The sequence below is a fragment of the Marmota marmota genome, unplaced genomic scaffold, assembly GCF_001458135.2.
Source record: "Marmota marmota marmota unplaced genomic scaffold, marMar, whole genome shotgun sequence".
Taxonomy (NCBI): Eukaryota; Metazoa; Chordata; class Mammalia; order Rodentia; family Sciuridae; genus Marmota; species Marmota marmota.
The window spans coordinates 63,858,118-63,874,171 of NW_025999968.1; the positions used below are offsets into that span (position 1 = coordinate 63,858,118).

The 16,054-nt window shown below is 54.0% G+C and overlaps 1 protein-coding gene across 17 annotated transcripts in view; it reads left to right on the forward strand.

The window, feature by feature from the left end:
• The window catches only part of Pcnt (pericentrin), a 96,326-nt gene that overhangs the window by 27,700 nt on the left and 52,572 nt on the right, over window positions 1-16,054 (forward strand). For all 17 annotated transcript variants that reach the window (XM_048803830.1, XM_048803822.1, XM_048803826.1 and 14 more), the window contains 5 exons: window positions 123-210; window positions 3,682-3,808; window positions 5,155-5,372; window positions 8,302-8,759; window positions 10,417-10,981. In XM_048803830.1, the coding sequence (XP_048659787.1) occupies window positions 123-210; window positions 3,682-3,808; window positions 5,155-5,372; window positions 8,302-8,759; window positions 10,417-10,981 (1,456 nt within the window). The remainder of the gene's footprint in view (window positions 1-122; window positions 211-3,681; window positions 3,809-5,154; window positions 5,373-8,301; window positions 8,760-10,416; window positions 10,982-16,054) is intronic.

Genomic DNA, 16,054 nt, shown 5'->3' on the forward strand with positions numbered 1-16,054 from the left:
AGGCAGACCTGGTCATCCCATCCTTGACCAAGGCCTCTGCTTTTGCACCTGGCCCAGGGAGAGTGGGTGGGTGCAGCTGAATGGTCACGTGTGAAGCTTTTAAACATATTTTTTTTTTTTAGTTCATCCTGTACATTTTTAGAAGAGATGTCTTACGGAAAAAGAAAAGAACACTCTGATCAACTTGACCTTCGTCTTGAGCGGCAGAAGGTGATGGGCTTTGTTTTGATTGCTGAGCAAGGGTTGTGGTCACTGATCTGTAATTTAGAAGTAACTGTGCTGGGTGTGGTGGTGCACACCTGTAATCCCATGGCTCCGGAGGCTGAGGCAAGAGGATCATGAGTTGGAGACCAGCCTCAGCAAAAGCAAGGTGCTAAGCAACTCAGTGAGACCCTGTCTCTAGGTAAAATACAAAATAGGGCTGGGGATGTGGCTCAGTGGTCAAGTACCTCTGAATTGCTGTCTGCCATGGTGCAGTGATCCAACCAGGGAGGGCTGCTCTCCTGAGGAGCACCTCTGTTGGCCACGGGTCCAGGCTGAGGGTCCCCCCTTCGCACTCTGGCAGCTCCATCCTGGCTGAGAGGCTGCCCCCGGCCCCCTCCCCTCAGTCACTGGCTGACGTGCATTGATAGTCCAGGGGCTGTGCAGTTGTGTTTGGCTTTGAGTTTTGTCCAGAACATCTTTCTGTCAACCTGTACGTTTCCTCTTCCTCCAGTTACCTCCATGCCGTAGTTTCCTGTCATTCTTTTGCTATTTCTTGCTTGTGACACTTGTTAACACTTGTGGCTAGTCTAGTAGAAGGGCCAGGAAGGGACCAGTTGTGAGACACCTCGACATGTTGATGGCTGTTGATGGCTGCACCAGGTTTTCCTGGGTGTGCAGTCTCCTGCAGCCCTGGGACCCACTGTGCTAGGCAGTGCAGCCCTCAGCACTAGTGCTCTGCCTCTGAGTCCTGGGTTGTTGGGTCAACACTGGCTTGGGGCTGCCATGACAGAGCACACCACCTGCCGCAGGAACAATAGAGACTCATTCTGTTACAGCCACAGGTCTCATGGCCTGGCCCTTTGAGGCCCTTCTCCCTGGCTTATAGGTGGTGTCTTCTCCCTGAGTCCTCACATGGTGGTCCCTCTCGTGGTCTGTGTCCTGGTCTCCTCTCATGAGCACGCCTGTCTGTTGGATTAGGGAATGCCCTAGTGACCTCACTTAATCTTGACATTTGCCTGTGAAGGTCCTGGGATCAGGACCTCAGCGAACGAATCTGGTAGGGGACCCGCGCAGTCGTCTCCAGCCCTCGGGCTGTCACCCACATGGCTGTGAACGACGGCCTTTCCCGAGTGTCCCCCTCTTCCCATCAGTGTGCAGGTGGGCAAGCAGGGCAGGCCACACCAGCTGCAGGGAAGCTCCACGCAGCCCCCCTGGTTTTCTGGTGCCCTAGCATAGCTGCACCTCAGCTCAGCACGCTCTGTCTCCCGGGCGCTATTCTCTGCGGCTCCTGGGGGCCCTTCCCTCCAACTTGTCCTACATCCCTGGCTGCCTGGGAACCATGCTTTTGCCTGCGCCTCCTGCCTCAGGTTGCTGTTGTGTTCCCTTCATGGGTGTGTGAGGGTGGCTGTGCCACAGTCTGCTCGGTCACATTTAAGCTGGTGTCACTATCACAGTCCGACTGTGACCTCTTTCTTGGCCGCCCATGGCTCTCAGGCTGGCACCTATGATCTGTAGCCTTTGTCTCCATCTGTCTGCACCTGCTTTGCACACTGGGGACCTGGGAGTGGGGGGTGGCTTTTGAAGCTCAGGATCTTGCTCTGCCTGCTGTGTGTGCGAGGGCTGCTGAATACCTAAGTCCCCGGTTCTGTCGCTGCCATAGCCCCTGCAAGGCTCATGCTCCTCCAGAACGGGTCCTGTGTGCTCAGGCTGCTCTGGGTGGGAGGTTCTGTCTGTCATCGACCCTGGTCATTCAGGAACGTTTCTTATCTCCATCATGGTTTTCAGTCTCTGGCTTTGCTGTCTGTGTTTCTCTGTCCTCTTGTTCCAGCATTGTGGATAGGAGGCTTCTGCTCACCTCTTGAAGAGCACCCTGGGTGTCCAGGGCGTTCTGTGTTCTGTGCCATCTGTTAGGCTTCCGCCCAGGTCTCTGTGCTGTCAGAGGTGGGTGTTCTGTGCAGGTTGGTGACCTATAGCCGGCTCCCTTCCTGCTCTGTGTGTGACTTCAAACTTCCTCCTTGTGGAGTACACAGAACATGTCCTTGTCCAGTGTCTGAGGAAGTCTGGCATGGGGCTCTGGAGAGCTCTGCAGAGATGGTAGGGACACCATGGAGGTGGGTCAGGTGTCCCATGTGGCTCGTGGTGTGGCGACACAACAAAGGGAAACAGAGCCTTCAGCAGAGTAGGGTTCTTTGAGGAGGAGTGGGGATCGGCAGCAGGGAGGTGCCCGAGTCCCGAGAGGTGGATGCCCAAGAAGTTGTCGAGGGAGTGGTGGGAGAAGGTGAGCCGAGCCTGTGGAGGGAGGTTCCAGGGAAGGGACACCGTGGCATTTGCCCTGCAGCTGGCTCTCAGACCTTGGTCAGCCTCCCACGTTGGCTCTCTGGGCCCCTGGGTGGGTGCTGAGTGCCAGGCGTGGTGTGCTCAGGTCTCCCTGCTGCTGCAGCAGGGCATAGTAGTCAGGACTTAGGAGAGTCCCCGGGGCGAGACCCGAGGTTCAGGACAGCTGGGAGCCTGTGCAGGCCCCTCCCTCCTGGGCACTCCCTGGGCACTCCTGGGCACTCCCTGGGCACTCCTTGGGCACTCCCTGGGCACTCCTGGGCACTCCTTGGGCACTCCTTGGGCACTCCTGGGCACTCCCTGGGCACTCCCTGGGCACTCCTTGGGCACTCCTTGGGCACTATGGAAGGAGAACCACAACCGTGCTCTTCGTGACCTCAATTCTTTTGGGTGGAGGGGACGTTTTAGGAGTGCCCTGCCTGAGTCCACTCCTGGCTCTTGGGTGACAGTGGATCATGTCAGGTCCTAGGCCTCTACTGCACTTATTTTCCCCGGAGCGTCTAAGCAAGGGCTCTCGGGGAGAGGAGGTGTTTGCAGTGACATTAACTCTTGGTCTCCTGGCCTGGTTGTTGGGTCCTGATTAGAACTTGTTTTACAGAATCCTGGTCACCCGTGGGCTTTGGTCTCCTGCTTTTCCAGGGACTCAGGGTCGTGTGACAGCTGTGAGTGTTATGGCCATGCTGTGTCTGCCAGGCTACCTCTGGTCAACATTGTTTGTGCAGGGTCTTGTTCCAGATGTTCTGACAGGCCTTTGCCCTCCCTTGTCTCGTCTGACCTCGTGGAGCCGATGGCAGGACTGCTGTGGACTGGTCCACTGCACTAAGCCTTCTTCAAGCCCCAACCCCCTGGTGTCCGCCTGCTGCCTGATGCTCAGGGGAGGGAGTCTTCTGATTCCACAGCACACACCTGGTGGCGCATGTTGTCCTCAGGCTGCAGCTTCTCCAGGCTGTGCTGGACAGTGATGGAGGGGGAGGGGCAGCTGGACACATCTGTGTCTTGGTGAGGTGCACGGGGTTGCCTGTGTGGTCACTCATTCTGGCAGGGCATTCACCATTTCTTTGAACACAGAAGCCAGTGCCTTCAGTGGTACCAACAGCAAGTGAGGTGCCCAGGCTCAGCATGTCTGTCCTGCGTGGTTTACAGATGGGGCCAGCGTGGGATTCCTCCCTGCACGTCCAGCATGAGGACCAGTTGGACAGATGCCTCCTGGGACCTGAGGTGTTGGAGCTAGAGCCACTCCAAGCTGTGCCTTCAGACCAGCACAGCCAAGGTGCGCCTGTCTCCTTGTCCTTGCCCTGCTGCAAGCTGGACCTGCACGGGTGTCCTGTCGATGTACACCATTCAGGATGGATTTCATGGCCACGTCTGCTGAAGCTGGACCATGAGCCTTGCACCTGGAAGTGCACCCCAAGCCAGTCCTGAGGCGCAGGTTAAATCTGGCAGGCTGGCCTGGGTGGGAGCCTGTGCTCCTGGCCCAGCCCGTTCTAGGTGGCTCTCTCTCCAGGCAGGAGCAGGTCTGCCTGTGGCAGTACCCTGGGGTCACAGGTTGCTGGGTCGTAGGAGGGGAACTTTCCTGGGATCCTGCTGTGCTCCTGTCAGACTGGTAGACCAAGCCCGCAGTGTGTCCAGGCAGAGCAAGGGGTGGGTTGTGGGGTTATTGGGAGGTGGCAGGACAGGGAACCCTGCTCATCTCAGAGGCGTGGTGATGGACCTGGACAGTGGCCACTGACAGGGATCCCAGGAAGGTGGGCAGCCGAGGGCAGCTAGTGAGAGACATGATCGTGGTGCCACTCTAGCCCCACCCGGCCCTGGGCACTGCAGTCTTCCTAGTAGAGGGGAAGAGGCCCAGGGCCGAGGGGCCCCGTGAAGGAGTGGGAGGGTCAGGCTCCACGCTGGGTGCTGTGGCAAGAGCCCATCTTTTTTTTTTTTTTTTTTTAATTTGTTTTAATTAGTCATACATGATAGTACAATGACTTTGATATGTCATATATTTGAATCAGATGGGGTATAATTTCTCACTTTTCTGAGTGTGCAGGTTGCAGAATCAAGAGCCCATCTTTTGGCTAAGAGCATACTTGGGGCTGCAGGGGGAAAGTCTTGAGGAGCAAAGCCCAAACACAGCCTCAGACACACCCTCCGCCTCCTCTTGTCCTTCCTGCGTCGGGGTGCCTCCGCAGCTGCCAGGGTGTCTTCTCACAGGCTTTGGTGGTGTTCCGTGTTTGCCCTGTGACATGCCTTGTTCTCACTCTGACTGTACCTGTGTTTCCCTCTTCTGTAGAGGGTGACCTGGGTCTGGCAGTGAGGAGGCAGTGTGCCCAGCGCTCACAGTCCCAGCCCTCTGGCCTCATGCCCTCAATCCCTGTCCTGTGTTGAGCCGTGGCAGGTTTTACATCCCTCCTGATCTGCAGGAGTATCTTGGGCAGGCAGGGTATGCCTGCAGTAGGGTACAGCTGTGCCCCCAGGGTGGGCATGGAGAAAACCACGCCCCATCCTGAGTTAGCACCAGGACCTTTGCCTGGTCTGTGCACAGCCGGTGTCAGTGAAGTGCACTTTTGCTGGCACTGCCTGTGGGTGGGCCATGGTGCGTGACTGCTTACTTCCCTCCTTGTTCCACAGAGACCCAACAGGTACATCACCAGTGTGTGCAGGATGTGACCTTGAAGGAGGACATGCAGGTTGCCGCCAGAGTTCTGGCTTTGGAAGCTGAGCACAAGGTCAGACTGTCTCTTCTACAGACTGAACTCAAGGAACAAATCGAACTCTTAAAAATAGAAAACAGAAACTTACAGGAGAAGTTGCAGCACGAGACCCGTCTGAAAGAGGATCTGGAGAGTGTGAGTAGTGGCCAACACAGGCGCATGGCCCATATGGGCACAGGAGGTCCTGGGGCTCAGAGTGTGGTGTCTGTGCATTGACCACAAAATATTGAGATTGGCCCTTGCAGTGAAGTGCCAGCAGTGGTTTCTAAGATGGGGCTCATTATGGTAAGAGAGCACCCCAGCCTGTGTCGGCACAGGTCTTGACTCCTTCAGAGACTGGTCGGTGTCCTCGGGCTACTGGAAGAGGGACCTGCCACTTCTGTCATCTAGCTCGTGTCTTAAGTCTTGTTCCTCATCTCTGGGCTCTTCCTGGTGATGGTTGCAACGGTGCAGAGCCTGCATTCCCAGCCCCTTCCTAGCCACAGTTGAGTATGGACAGCAACTGAGGGGCATTGTTACCCAACCAGTGTAGGCCCAGGCCTTGCAGCCGTGCTTAAATGCAGATGAAAGTGAATGTGCAGAAACTCCTCTGTCTTTGCATGTGTGTATTGACTAAACTCTTCTCAGTTCATGCTCGTGACCGGATGTGACCACTTGTCTGCTGTGCCCTCTGCTTCACCCCTTTGTTCGCCCCTACAAGCATCTCTGTGGGTTTTCATCTTCATCAGAAGAGCTTGGAGGAAGCTGTTTCTGTTGTGAGTTTTCCTGGGCTGCTGTTGACATCGAGGCCCTGTAAGGATGTGGAGCAGGGTAGGGCTAAGGGCGACCTGTGGAAAGCCCCGTGGGCGTAGAAGCTGTTGCCCCGGGACAGGCCTTCCTGAGTGCTTTTCCCAGGCCACTGCTGTCTGTGATCACCAGTCACCAGAAAAGGGAGGTGGGACTATCTGTCTCTCTTCCTCGTCTGTTAGCTCTCACTCTAAGTACCTGGAAGCTGTGTTGCGTGTGCTTGTGCTGTGGAGTCTTCCTGGGCAGCAGCCCTTTGGTCGCCGCGGCACTTGTCTTGGAGCCGTGTCTGCAGATGCAGACTTGCTGACCTTGTGCGTTTTGAGTCCATCATTTTGCCTTCTCTCCCAAGGCCCCTGGGCCTCCTGCAGACCTGTGCCGGCAGTGAGGTCTGTGAGGCTGGAGCGGTGGTTGGCGTGGTGGGCTAGCCCCTTCATTGCCTTCTACGTGTGTTCTTTTTGTTTTTTGTTCCTCTGCTCCTTTTTTCTCACTTTTGGAATTATTTGAGTTTTTGCTGGATAGATCTTAACGTATCTGTTGGCTTTTGAGTTACAGTTCTCTGCACTGTTTTCCACGTTTGCTCAAGAGATGAGTTCACAGTAGAATCCATAGGATACCATTTCACAGAAGCTGTAAGATTTCGTCATTGTGTAGATGTATCTTTCACCTCCTCTTTGTAGTACATTTTAACAGTTCTGCATCCCCCTATGTTGTAAAATCCACCATACTACATGTAGGATTTACTCTGAAAAGTCATATATTTGAGAGGAATACATCTCCATCTTGGACTTTTATACCATTTCTGGAGTCCTTCATTTCCTCCCAAGGATCTGAGTTTATCTTCAGTTGTAGAATTTCCTTTAGCATTTCTTGCTATGCTTGCTGCAAAAGATTTCTTTTATTTAAAAAAGTCTTTATTTCACATTCATTCCTTAAGTTGTAGATGGACACAATGCCTTTACTTTATTTACTTCTAATGTGGTGCTGAGGATTGAACCCGGTGCCTCACACGTGCCAGGCAAGTGCTTTACTACTAGCCACAACCCTAGCCCTCACCTTCATTCTTGAAGAATATTTTTTGCTACATAAAAATGTCTGGGATGACAGATTTTTTTTGGTCCGATGTTGTTAGACTCTTTTCTGCTGGTTTCATTGTCTGTGTCCTCTTGGGCTGGTCTCCATTGGTTGTGTTTTCTTTGCACCCTGGGTCATATGTTCCTGTGTGTTTGTGTATCAGCTAATTTGAGCTGTATCCTGGACGTTGTGCATGTTGTGTGAAGACTCTGGGTTCCGCTAGGATCTGTTGAAGTCTTGTTTGCTTCAGCAGGCAAGCGTGGCCAAATTGGACTCACTGTGTCCGTCTCCTCTGTGTTGGACCAAGCATGGTGTGCTCAGTTCTTTTGGCTTTAGCTGGCCTGTTTTGGAGTCAGCCTGTGCCCATGTCCATCAGGGCTCAGCCTGAGATTTGGGCAGCGGCTGGCTCTTCCTAAGAGCTTCCCCTCACTCTCCTGTTTTGGCACACACAGGTAAGGCGATGGGAGTTCCTGGGTAGGGTATCTTGGCTCCTGCTGCCAGCCTGAAGCCTTGGAAGGAAGACAGCCTGGTGCCCTTCCTTCTGCGTGTGGGCCCACTGCTTCCTCAGCTCTCTCCAGGCCTTGTGTGGTCACCAGCACTTGCTCAGTTTACAGTTGCTGTCCCTGGGAGGTTGATCTGACCGGAGCTGCTCAGCCATGGCCAGGACCAGGCCTAGACTTTATTTTTTATCATTTTTAAGTGAGAAGTTGAGGTCAGCCTTTTATACCTTATTTTGGTTTGGGTTTGTTTCTTGTTGATGACATTTAGTGCTTTATTGACCTGCTTTCTTCCTTTTCAAATCTGGAATGTGTGCCTGTGCTCAGCTTTCTCGTTTATCTGCCTGCGTACAAAATCACTTCAGGGTTACCCGTTTAACTCAGTGAAGATCAGGAATGTGGACCTCATGACTGTCTGCTCGTCTCTCTGGGACCTCCCATCTTCCTGCTGTGGGAGTCTCTCTTGGGTCATGGTGGAGGAGCCTCCAGCCCTGGCTCTGCTACAGCCATGTGTCCCTGGGTTGGCTTTTATTGAAGCCAGGGGACAGTGTTGAGTGAGCCCGTCTTGGGCCCCTGCCACTGGCATTGCTGTACTCAGCATATCACCTGTGCTGGAAAAGTTCCCTCTTCAGAGATGGGTTTCAGTCATTGCTTCTGAAAAGTCTTTCCCTTTAATTTTTTTCCTCTTAAATAAGATTATGCTTCTCTAGGTAAAACGTAGTTTGTTAGAAGACCACCAGGAAGAACTAAATAAAGCTGAGCAGAAGGTTCAGCTACTGAAACAAGAGTTCAGAAACAAAGAAGTGGAGTGGGAGCTTTTACGCGAGGACCTGAGGAGAGAAGCTGAGGAGAACTTAGCCTCAATGTGCCGTGAGCTAAAAGAAAAGGCCGAGTCTGAGAAGCAGTCTGCTGTGAGCAGGTTTGAGCGTCGGGAAGCTGGGATGAGGCACCTGCAGGACCAGCAGGCCGCACAGATCCTGGCCCTGGAGAAGTCCCTGGCGGAGCAGCAGGGCCGCCTGCGGCAGCTGGAACAGGCCCTTGCTGGGGACGAGGCTCTGCCCTGCCATGGGTGCAGCCAGGACCCCCCTGTAGCTTCGGACGGGCAGCGTGGCACACTCCTCGAGGGGAAGGAAGAGTGTGCCCTTCAACTGATGCAGGCTCGGAACAGGTGGGTGACTCGGGCTGTCGGGTGGTGTGCAGCTGTCTCCAAGGTGCCAGGCAGGCTGAGGGAGGCCCTGGGAGGATGGAAGCCCAGTGGGTGCTCAGCCAGGTGGGAGGATGGGAGCCGGAGGGGGTGTGATGCCCAAGTCTCGCTCTAAAGCAGCAGGGCACCTTTGGGCCCCATAACAGATGTGTGGTGACGGGTTGGGGTCCTCCCATGGAGGCTGCACTCCTTGTGTGACATTAGTGCACATATACCTTTCGTGCCTCTGTGTGTTTTGACATTTCAGCAGCAGCCAGGTGTGGTGGTGCATGCCTGTAATGGAAGGCGTGGCAGGAGGATGTCAAGTACGAGGGCAAGACCCTGTCTTAAAACAATATGTCAAGGGCTGGGGTGCAGCTTAGTGGTGGAGTGCCCCTGGGTGCAACACCCAATCCTGGAAAAAAGACACAAAACAGCACTAAACCTGCCCCACCCACAAGGCAGGCAGGTTACCCACATGACTGACTGGGTTTTATGCGTACAGTTTTTTTTTTTTTTTTTTTATATTTATTTTTTTAGTTGGACACGATATCTTTATTTATTTATTTTTATGTGGTGCTGAGGATTGAGCCCAGGGCCTTGCATGTGCTAGGCGAGCATTTACTGCCGAGCCCCGGCCCTAGCCCTAGGTTGTTTACTTTTTTTTTTTAAATTTTTTAGTTATACATGAACACAATATATTTATTTTGTATATTTGTTTTTATGTGGTGCTGAGGATCGAACCCAGTGCCTCACATGCAAGAAGCAAGCTCTCTGCCACTGAGCCGCAACCCCAGTCCTTACGTGTACGGTTTTAAATACTTTTTCTAAAACCTTCACTTGCCTAAAGTTTTAGATAGGTTCAGAGCCCGCCTAGGTCCTTTCCTTTTGTGCACCTCAGTCCTTGCTCTGGTGGCCCCAGTGTCCTTGGTAAGGGGCCGTTGGGCCTGGTGCTGGCTCTGCCCAGCATGTCCCTCCTTCCTTGTCAGCTCTCTCATGCCACAGGTGTGCGAGAGTTACGCTTTAGGCCCCCAACTTGAGTTTAGCCCAGACCCGCCACATTGGGCTAACGTCCAGTCCCACAGGACCTCTGTGTCTATGTTATGGAGGGCAGTCTGTGGAAGCCCCTGGACATTCATAGCGCCCAGGGGGGCAGTGCCTGTCTTCCACTGAACATGGTGGAATGCACCGTGAGTGGAGCCGTGCCCACAGCGGAGCTCGGTGCTTGTGGTTCCAGGTTCCTCCTGGCTCCTGATGAGATTCTGCTCCTCCTTAGAAGCTGGTTTCACTGCCCATCTGGCTTCTTACTGCTCTTTCTCAGGCGCTTGTGCTACTTTGCGACCCTGTGAACTTGCTTCCCTTTCGAGGGTCAGGTGGCCCAGGCTGGGAGTTAGGGGCCTTGAAGAGCGACTGGGGTGTCTACCCTGCTTGGTCCTCAGAGATGTGTGTACAGTCTCCCTGTGGGTGCTGTGTCCTTCCTGCTGCCTGAGCCCTGGCTCTCCCCTGAGGACAGTTAGAGGTCAGGGCCGAGGTTCTGAACAACCGAGGTCAAGGGGAAAACGTGGCTCAGGGCTTGCAGGGGCCAGTGCAGCATGGTCATGGGCCCTGCCGCCCCCGCTCACCTGGGATGATGTTGCCTCAGGTTTTTGGAGGAGCGTAAAGAGATCATGGAGAAGTTTGCTGCGGACCAAGATGCTGTCCTGCGGGACGCTCAGGAGAAGCACGCCCACGAGCTGCAGCTCCTGCAGCAGGGACACCAGCAGCAGCTTCTGGCCTTGAGGACAGAACTTGAGAGCAGGCACCAGGTGGAGCTGGCCGAGCTGGCGGCCACCCTGCAGAGGGAGCAGCAGGTGCTCCTCGAGGCTCGCGTGGCCGAGCTGCAGACGAAACACGCTGCGGAAGTCAGTGCTCTGGAAAGGAGGCATTCGTCAAGCCTGGATGCTCTGGAATCCTGCTGCATGTCTGGGGTTCAGGCCATTCAGGACCAGCACAGGCAGGCTCTGGAGCTTCTGCGAGCAGAGCTTGAGGAACAGCTGCAGACAAAGGGCTCTTCTCACCAAGCAGTGTTGGCTCAGGAGTCGGAGAGACTTAAGCTAAAACACGAGAAGGAGCTCCAGTCCGCCAAGGACAGCCTGAGAGCGGAAAGGCGCGCTGAACACACAGAGCAGCTGAAAGCCCTGGCCATGGAGCTCCAGGGTGCGCACCAGGTGAGGCCTGGCCCTCGGCCCCGCGCTCGTGTTAAAGGCTCTCGCCCCATTTCAAGAGCCATGCTGGTCCTTTAGTCAGGCACTTGGGTTCTGGTACAAAGGAGTTTGTAGGGAAGTCCCTTTGCCCTAGACGTGCAGCCCTGGCCCTGCGGTCAAGGGCGAGGACCTGTAACCTTCCTACTGCAGAGCTTTGCACTTCCTCTGCTCTCCTCAGCCTGGGGACTTCGCCTCCCTGAATGGGCACGGCTGCTGTTTGTGCTACGAGTGGCTCCTGGGATGCCAGGCCTTGGGCAGATGGCATGCCAGGGCAGTCTCCCTACTTGGGAGGGTGGGTGCACTTGGTCTCAGCATCCACACTGGTCCAGGAGGATGGAGCTGGGCCTTCTCTGGGTTGAATTCAGAGAGCAGTCTGATGCCACGGGATGTGCCTCGGCAGGTGCCTGCCCTTGTGAGCACTCTTCCACTCTGTCAAAGGCAGGTAGATGCTGGGCGGGTTCAGTGGTTCCTGGGCATGGATTTAAACCTGTAGGTCTTGGTCCGTTGACTTATGGATGTAGTGTTCTAGCAGACTATTCAGAAAGGAGAACTGTACCACTTGATTGGTGGCAGAATTTGGTGGTAGAAAGCATGTGGAAAGTTAATTGCTCTGTGCACCTGGCAAGGCTGTGGGGGGTGTGCAGGGCCCTGGGTGGGTGTGCTGGGGCACACCACCTGCGGATGGAGGAGGAGACCTTCTGGAGGAGGAGAGGGTAGTGGCGTGGGGCAAGCTGGGTGCTGAGGCTGTGCTCCTGGAGCACCACACCAGACAGCCCTGCAGCAGCTGGGGGACACACATGCAGCCCTGGCTGAGGTGCAGCGTCAGTGAGCAGAGCAGGCTGGGCTAGGGGAGCAGACTGAGCAGGTGAGTGCTGCATGCAGCTCCCAGGGCCTCTGAGTCTCCACCAGAGCTCCACAGCCCCTGCTCGTGGGTGCTAGGGTGTCTGCTCCAGGGTCAGCTCTATTGGGAGCAGAGCCCATTGAGACGCACTGGAGCTGATGCCTCTGTGGGGTGGGCTGTTAGCCGTATCCTTGCAGTCTCTGCAGGGCAGAGCCCTGGTGTGGGCCTGGAGGGTAGCAGGTGGCTCCTGGGTGTTGATATTCTGGCAGCTGGACACAAAAGGGGTTGATGGGACTGCTGACGTAGGCAAGTGTTGACCCAAGCCCGGGGAGACATGGCCCTGGGGTGAATGGCCAGGGTGTTGGTTTCTGCTGGACTGGCTGACGGTGGTAGTGGTGCATGGAACCTGGGGGTGATGGGGAGGTCACGGTCTCTGTGTTGGTGCCATTTCTGTGAGGATGTCGAGGGTGAGGTGAGTGAGCTGCACAGAGTTGTGACTTTTGTCCACACAGCAGGATGGGGTTTTAGAAGTGTGCACCCAGCGTGGCGCCTTCAGGCTACATGTCCACATGAGTGTTTTGTCAGGTGCTGTGGTGGAAGTCTGACCATGCAGTCGGAGCCTCTCTTGGACTTCGGAGGCAGCTATGGAAGGCTTGGCTGGGTCCCTGGGACCTGGGTGGCCCTGAGCCTCAGCTCCCTCTCACTTCAGATTTGCACTGTGCTCTTGAAGAGAAACCTGTGAGCAGGGACCAGATGTAGTGGGAATATAGCAGCTTGTCAGGAAGGAGAGCCCTCAGGAGGAGGGGAGAAGAAAGCCCTGTGGGAGGCGGCTCTTTGCTTCACCAGTTTTGTGAGGGAGGCCTGGAGGAGATTATTTGAGGGTCCTGCCCAAACACCACCTCTTGGCTCCAGACAGACAGCCTCCATTAGAGGTGCTGAACCTCTGCTGTGCCTGCTTTCACCCACAAGTCACTGTGACACCCAGGACCGGCAGGGGAAGCACAGTTACATTGACATCGAGGAGCTTCACCAACAATCAGGGCAACACCTGTCACCCTAGCCTGGCTGACAGGTCCCAGTTGCAACTTGTTTCACAGAATTGTGTGGTTGGTGTGCTTTGATGTGAATCACACAGCGTTCCTGGGGACTTGGGGTCTTATGACAGTGTGGGTGTTGTGGTCGTGGGATGCCTTAGGCCTCAGTCTGGTCAGCATAGGACACTCCAGCAGTTATGCCTTTTTGAACAAGTGTACTCTCGCTGCTTGGGTCTTGCTGAGTCCTCTGTCCCTCTCCCATTGCATGGGGAAGAGTTGTTAGAGTGGAGGCCAGGAAGGGGTCCTGAAGTGGCTGTCCTGTCAGACCCTGCAGTGCCACTGAGGCAGGGCTTTTGGTCAACTGGTTTGTTTTGAAGTATTTTCTTTTTCCTTTTTTTTGAGAAAAAGGAAAAAAAAAAAAGTCTTACTGTATTGCTAGCAGAGGAGAAACACAGACAGGGGGCTTCTGTCCCAGAGGCTGTGATTCTTCCCATCAGGGGGAATAGGGGGCTTTTGAGAGGTGAATCTGTTGCAGGAAGCAGACCTATCAAGGATCCAGTCTTTGGGCCCAGAGGAGATCAAACTCCAGATCAGGAAACGTGTTTGCAAAAGCAGAGAATAATGAGGGAGAGACATACTCTTCTCACAGGCCTCAATAAATCTCTAGCCTGTATCTGAAGCCTCCACAGAGGTACTTACACTTCAAAGGGAGTTGTCAGACTCACGGGGTGGGAAACTAACCCTTTCCCCAGGCACCAGTTTTTCTCAATGATGTTCTTATGACTTTATTTTACAACTAGATCTGGTTCTGCCATCACAGATCAAAGGCTACATTCCACTTGTTGTTCTTTCAGGGTTGTAATTCACTTGTTAATTTGGGATAGAGTTATCTGAGATCTTCTGATACCCTCCCTAAAGTCTAGATAACTTTGTTCCTATGCGGGGCGCATACTCAGGGATAGATAACTTTGCCTGGGATGGGAGAAAAGGTGATTCCATTTCCCTGGAGATTAGGGAGGAGAGGGCGAGAGGAAGAGAAAGAAACAGGTCCATTTAAAAAATAAGCTGCAGTGGCAGAGCAGTAAGGGCTCATTCAAAGCCCAAAGGGGACACTGTTGCATTTCCCCACTGTCAGTTTCTACATTCCCTTTCTATGGGGAAAATGGGCCATGCCATCTCCAAGCTGCTTCCTGCTGAGAGAGGGCGAAGTTAGGGGAAGTGACCAAAAGTCCTTGTTCTCTTTCAGGTGGGGTGTGGACAGTTACGAGTATGCAGCATCAGAGCAGTCCAGAGATCCATGTTGGCAGTTGGTGGGTGACTGGACAAGGGCAGGGGTCACGCAGATGGCCAAGGGTGTCACCGCGACTTTACCGAGTTTGTTTTCCTTTTTCTCAAAATGGACCATGATGCAGCAACCTGAACCATTCGTGGAGAGAAGGTGGATTTCTCAGAGCTTCGGCAGGTGCTAGGAGATTCCTCAGTCCCTCTCTTTATGCACAGGAACAGCTCCTCTGCTTTGACCCAGGCAGACTCGCCCGTCTCCTAACTCTCCTGCAGTTGGCTGTCAGGTCTCCTTGCCTCCTCAGCGTGGATCTGGGGTTGCTTGAAGAGCCAAATCTGCCCAAGAAAGCTGGAGCGGAGGCTGTTCTTGGGTCCCATCTGGGATGGCAAATTTGCTACCAAAAGTTTGGTCCTTTTCCCTGATATGCCAATCCAATAATGACATGGTTTTGAGAAAAAGGGAAAAGGCTTTTTTGCTTTGCTAGCAAAGGAGAAGCACAGGGACTTCTGAGGCTTTGATTCTCTGAAGTGTTTTCTGCTGCTGGTGTCAGACTGCTTGCTACCTGACACCTCTGCATCTCTGCAGGAAAGTGCCCACCAGTAGGTCTCCCCTGTGTGGATGCTGGGCACCCCAGCCTCAGGTCCCCACATGCCTGCTGAGCTGCTGATGGTACCCAGTCCGCACACATTCTACCCTACAGGCTGCAGAAGTCCCTGAAGTCAACCGAGGACCTGGCTCGCCTGCCTGTGGGTCCTCATTCCTGGGTCCTCCTGCGTCTGAAAGGCTCCTGTATTCTGGCCTTCCTGGGGTGGGAGGAGAAGAGTCCGAGCAGTGCCTCCTAAATGATTGTTTACTTCAGGTGAAGCATGTGCCAGAGACAAGGACTTTGCCGAAACAGCGTTCCACAGGGCTTTGGAAAAATAAGACTCTCTCATGTCTCATTTCTAACCATAAAATAAGGCCCTCAACTTTGCACAGGTTTGCTGGATTAATAGTTGATAGTTGCTGTTCTTACTTGGGGGTGACATCTGGACTGATTTCTAAAATTAGTGTTTAAGCTGTTTGTTCACATGGATGTTCCCTAAATGGGCACTAGAGATCACAAAGATAAACGGAAGTGTGACAGTGAGATTTATTTTCTGTGTTTAAAAGTCCTGGAGTCTGGTCTGTGTATTCCCCTTGAGATGCAGCCCTGAGGAATGGTCTCAGAGGGGCCAGGTGGTCACCAGGAAGACAAAGACACCTGACCCAGGGAGGTGCTGGGGATTTGAGACCCAGGTGGCACTGGTACACCTGAGGAGGCTGGGTGCGTGTCCTGGAGGCTGGCGGTTGCCCGTACCTTGGTTTATGAGTTGGGATTGTTAGGCGCTGCCCCTCTCTCCTGAGGGGCCACCTTGAGCTGCAGACTGTGGAGGGTGTGCGCAGCACGTCCTTCTGCAGGAGTCAGGTCCTGTTGTCTGCGGAGCCCTCTAGTCATGGACATGCAGCTTCTTCCCGGCTTACCTGTGAAGCATCCAGGTATTGCCAACTGTCCTAGCTTGTGACCTAATGCTGGGTTCACAAAAACTGACTACTCCAATAACTCAAGAAAACTACAAAGAAAGCACGCAACCACACAGAAATACCTTTTTCAGTAATTCAGAGACGACTCTGTGAACTCTGTGACTGTGAACTCTGTGATTCTGTGGAAAGAGAGGGAGCGAGCCACTGGAATTCTTTATTCTTATATAGGGAACCCACAAGAGGAGGTTTCATGGAACATTCTATACCAAAAAGGGTAAAGGGGTAGGGTTACAAGGGAACAGGTGAGTGTAGCTCAACCCCTCTGGGTGCCGCCTACTCCTAGGGCCACACCTTGTTGTCCAAGGGGGGGGGGGGGG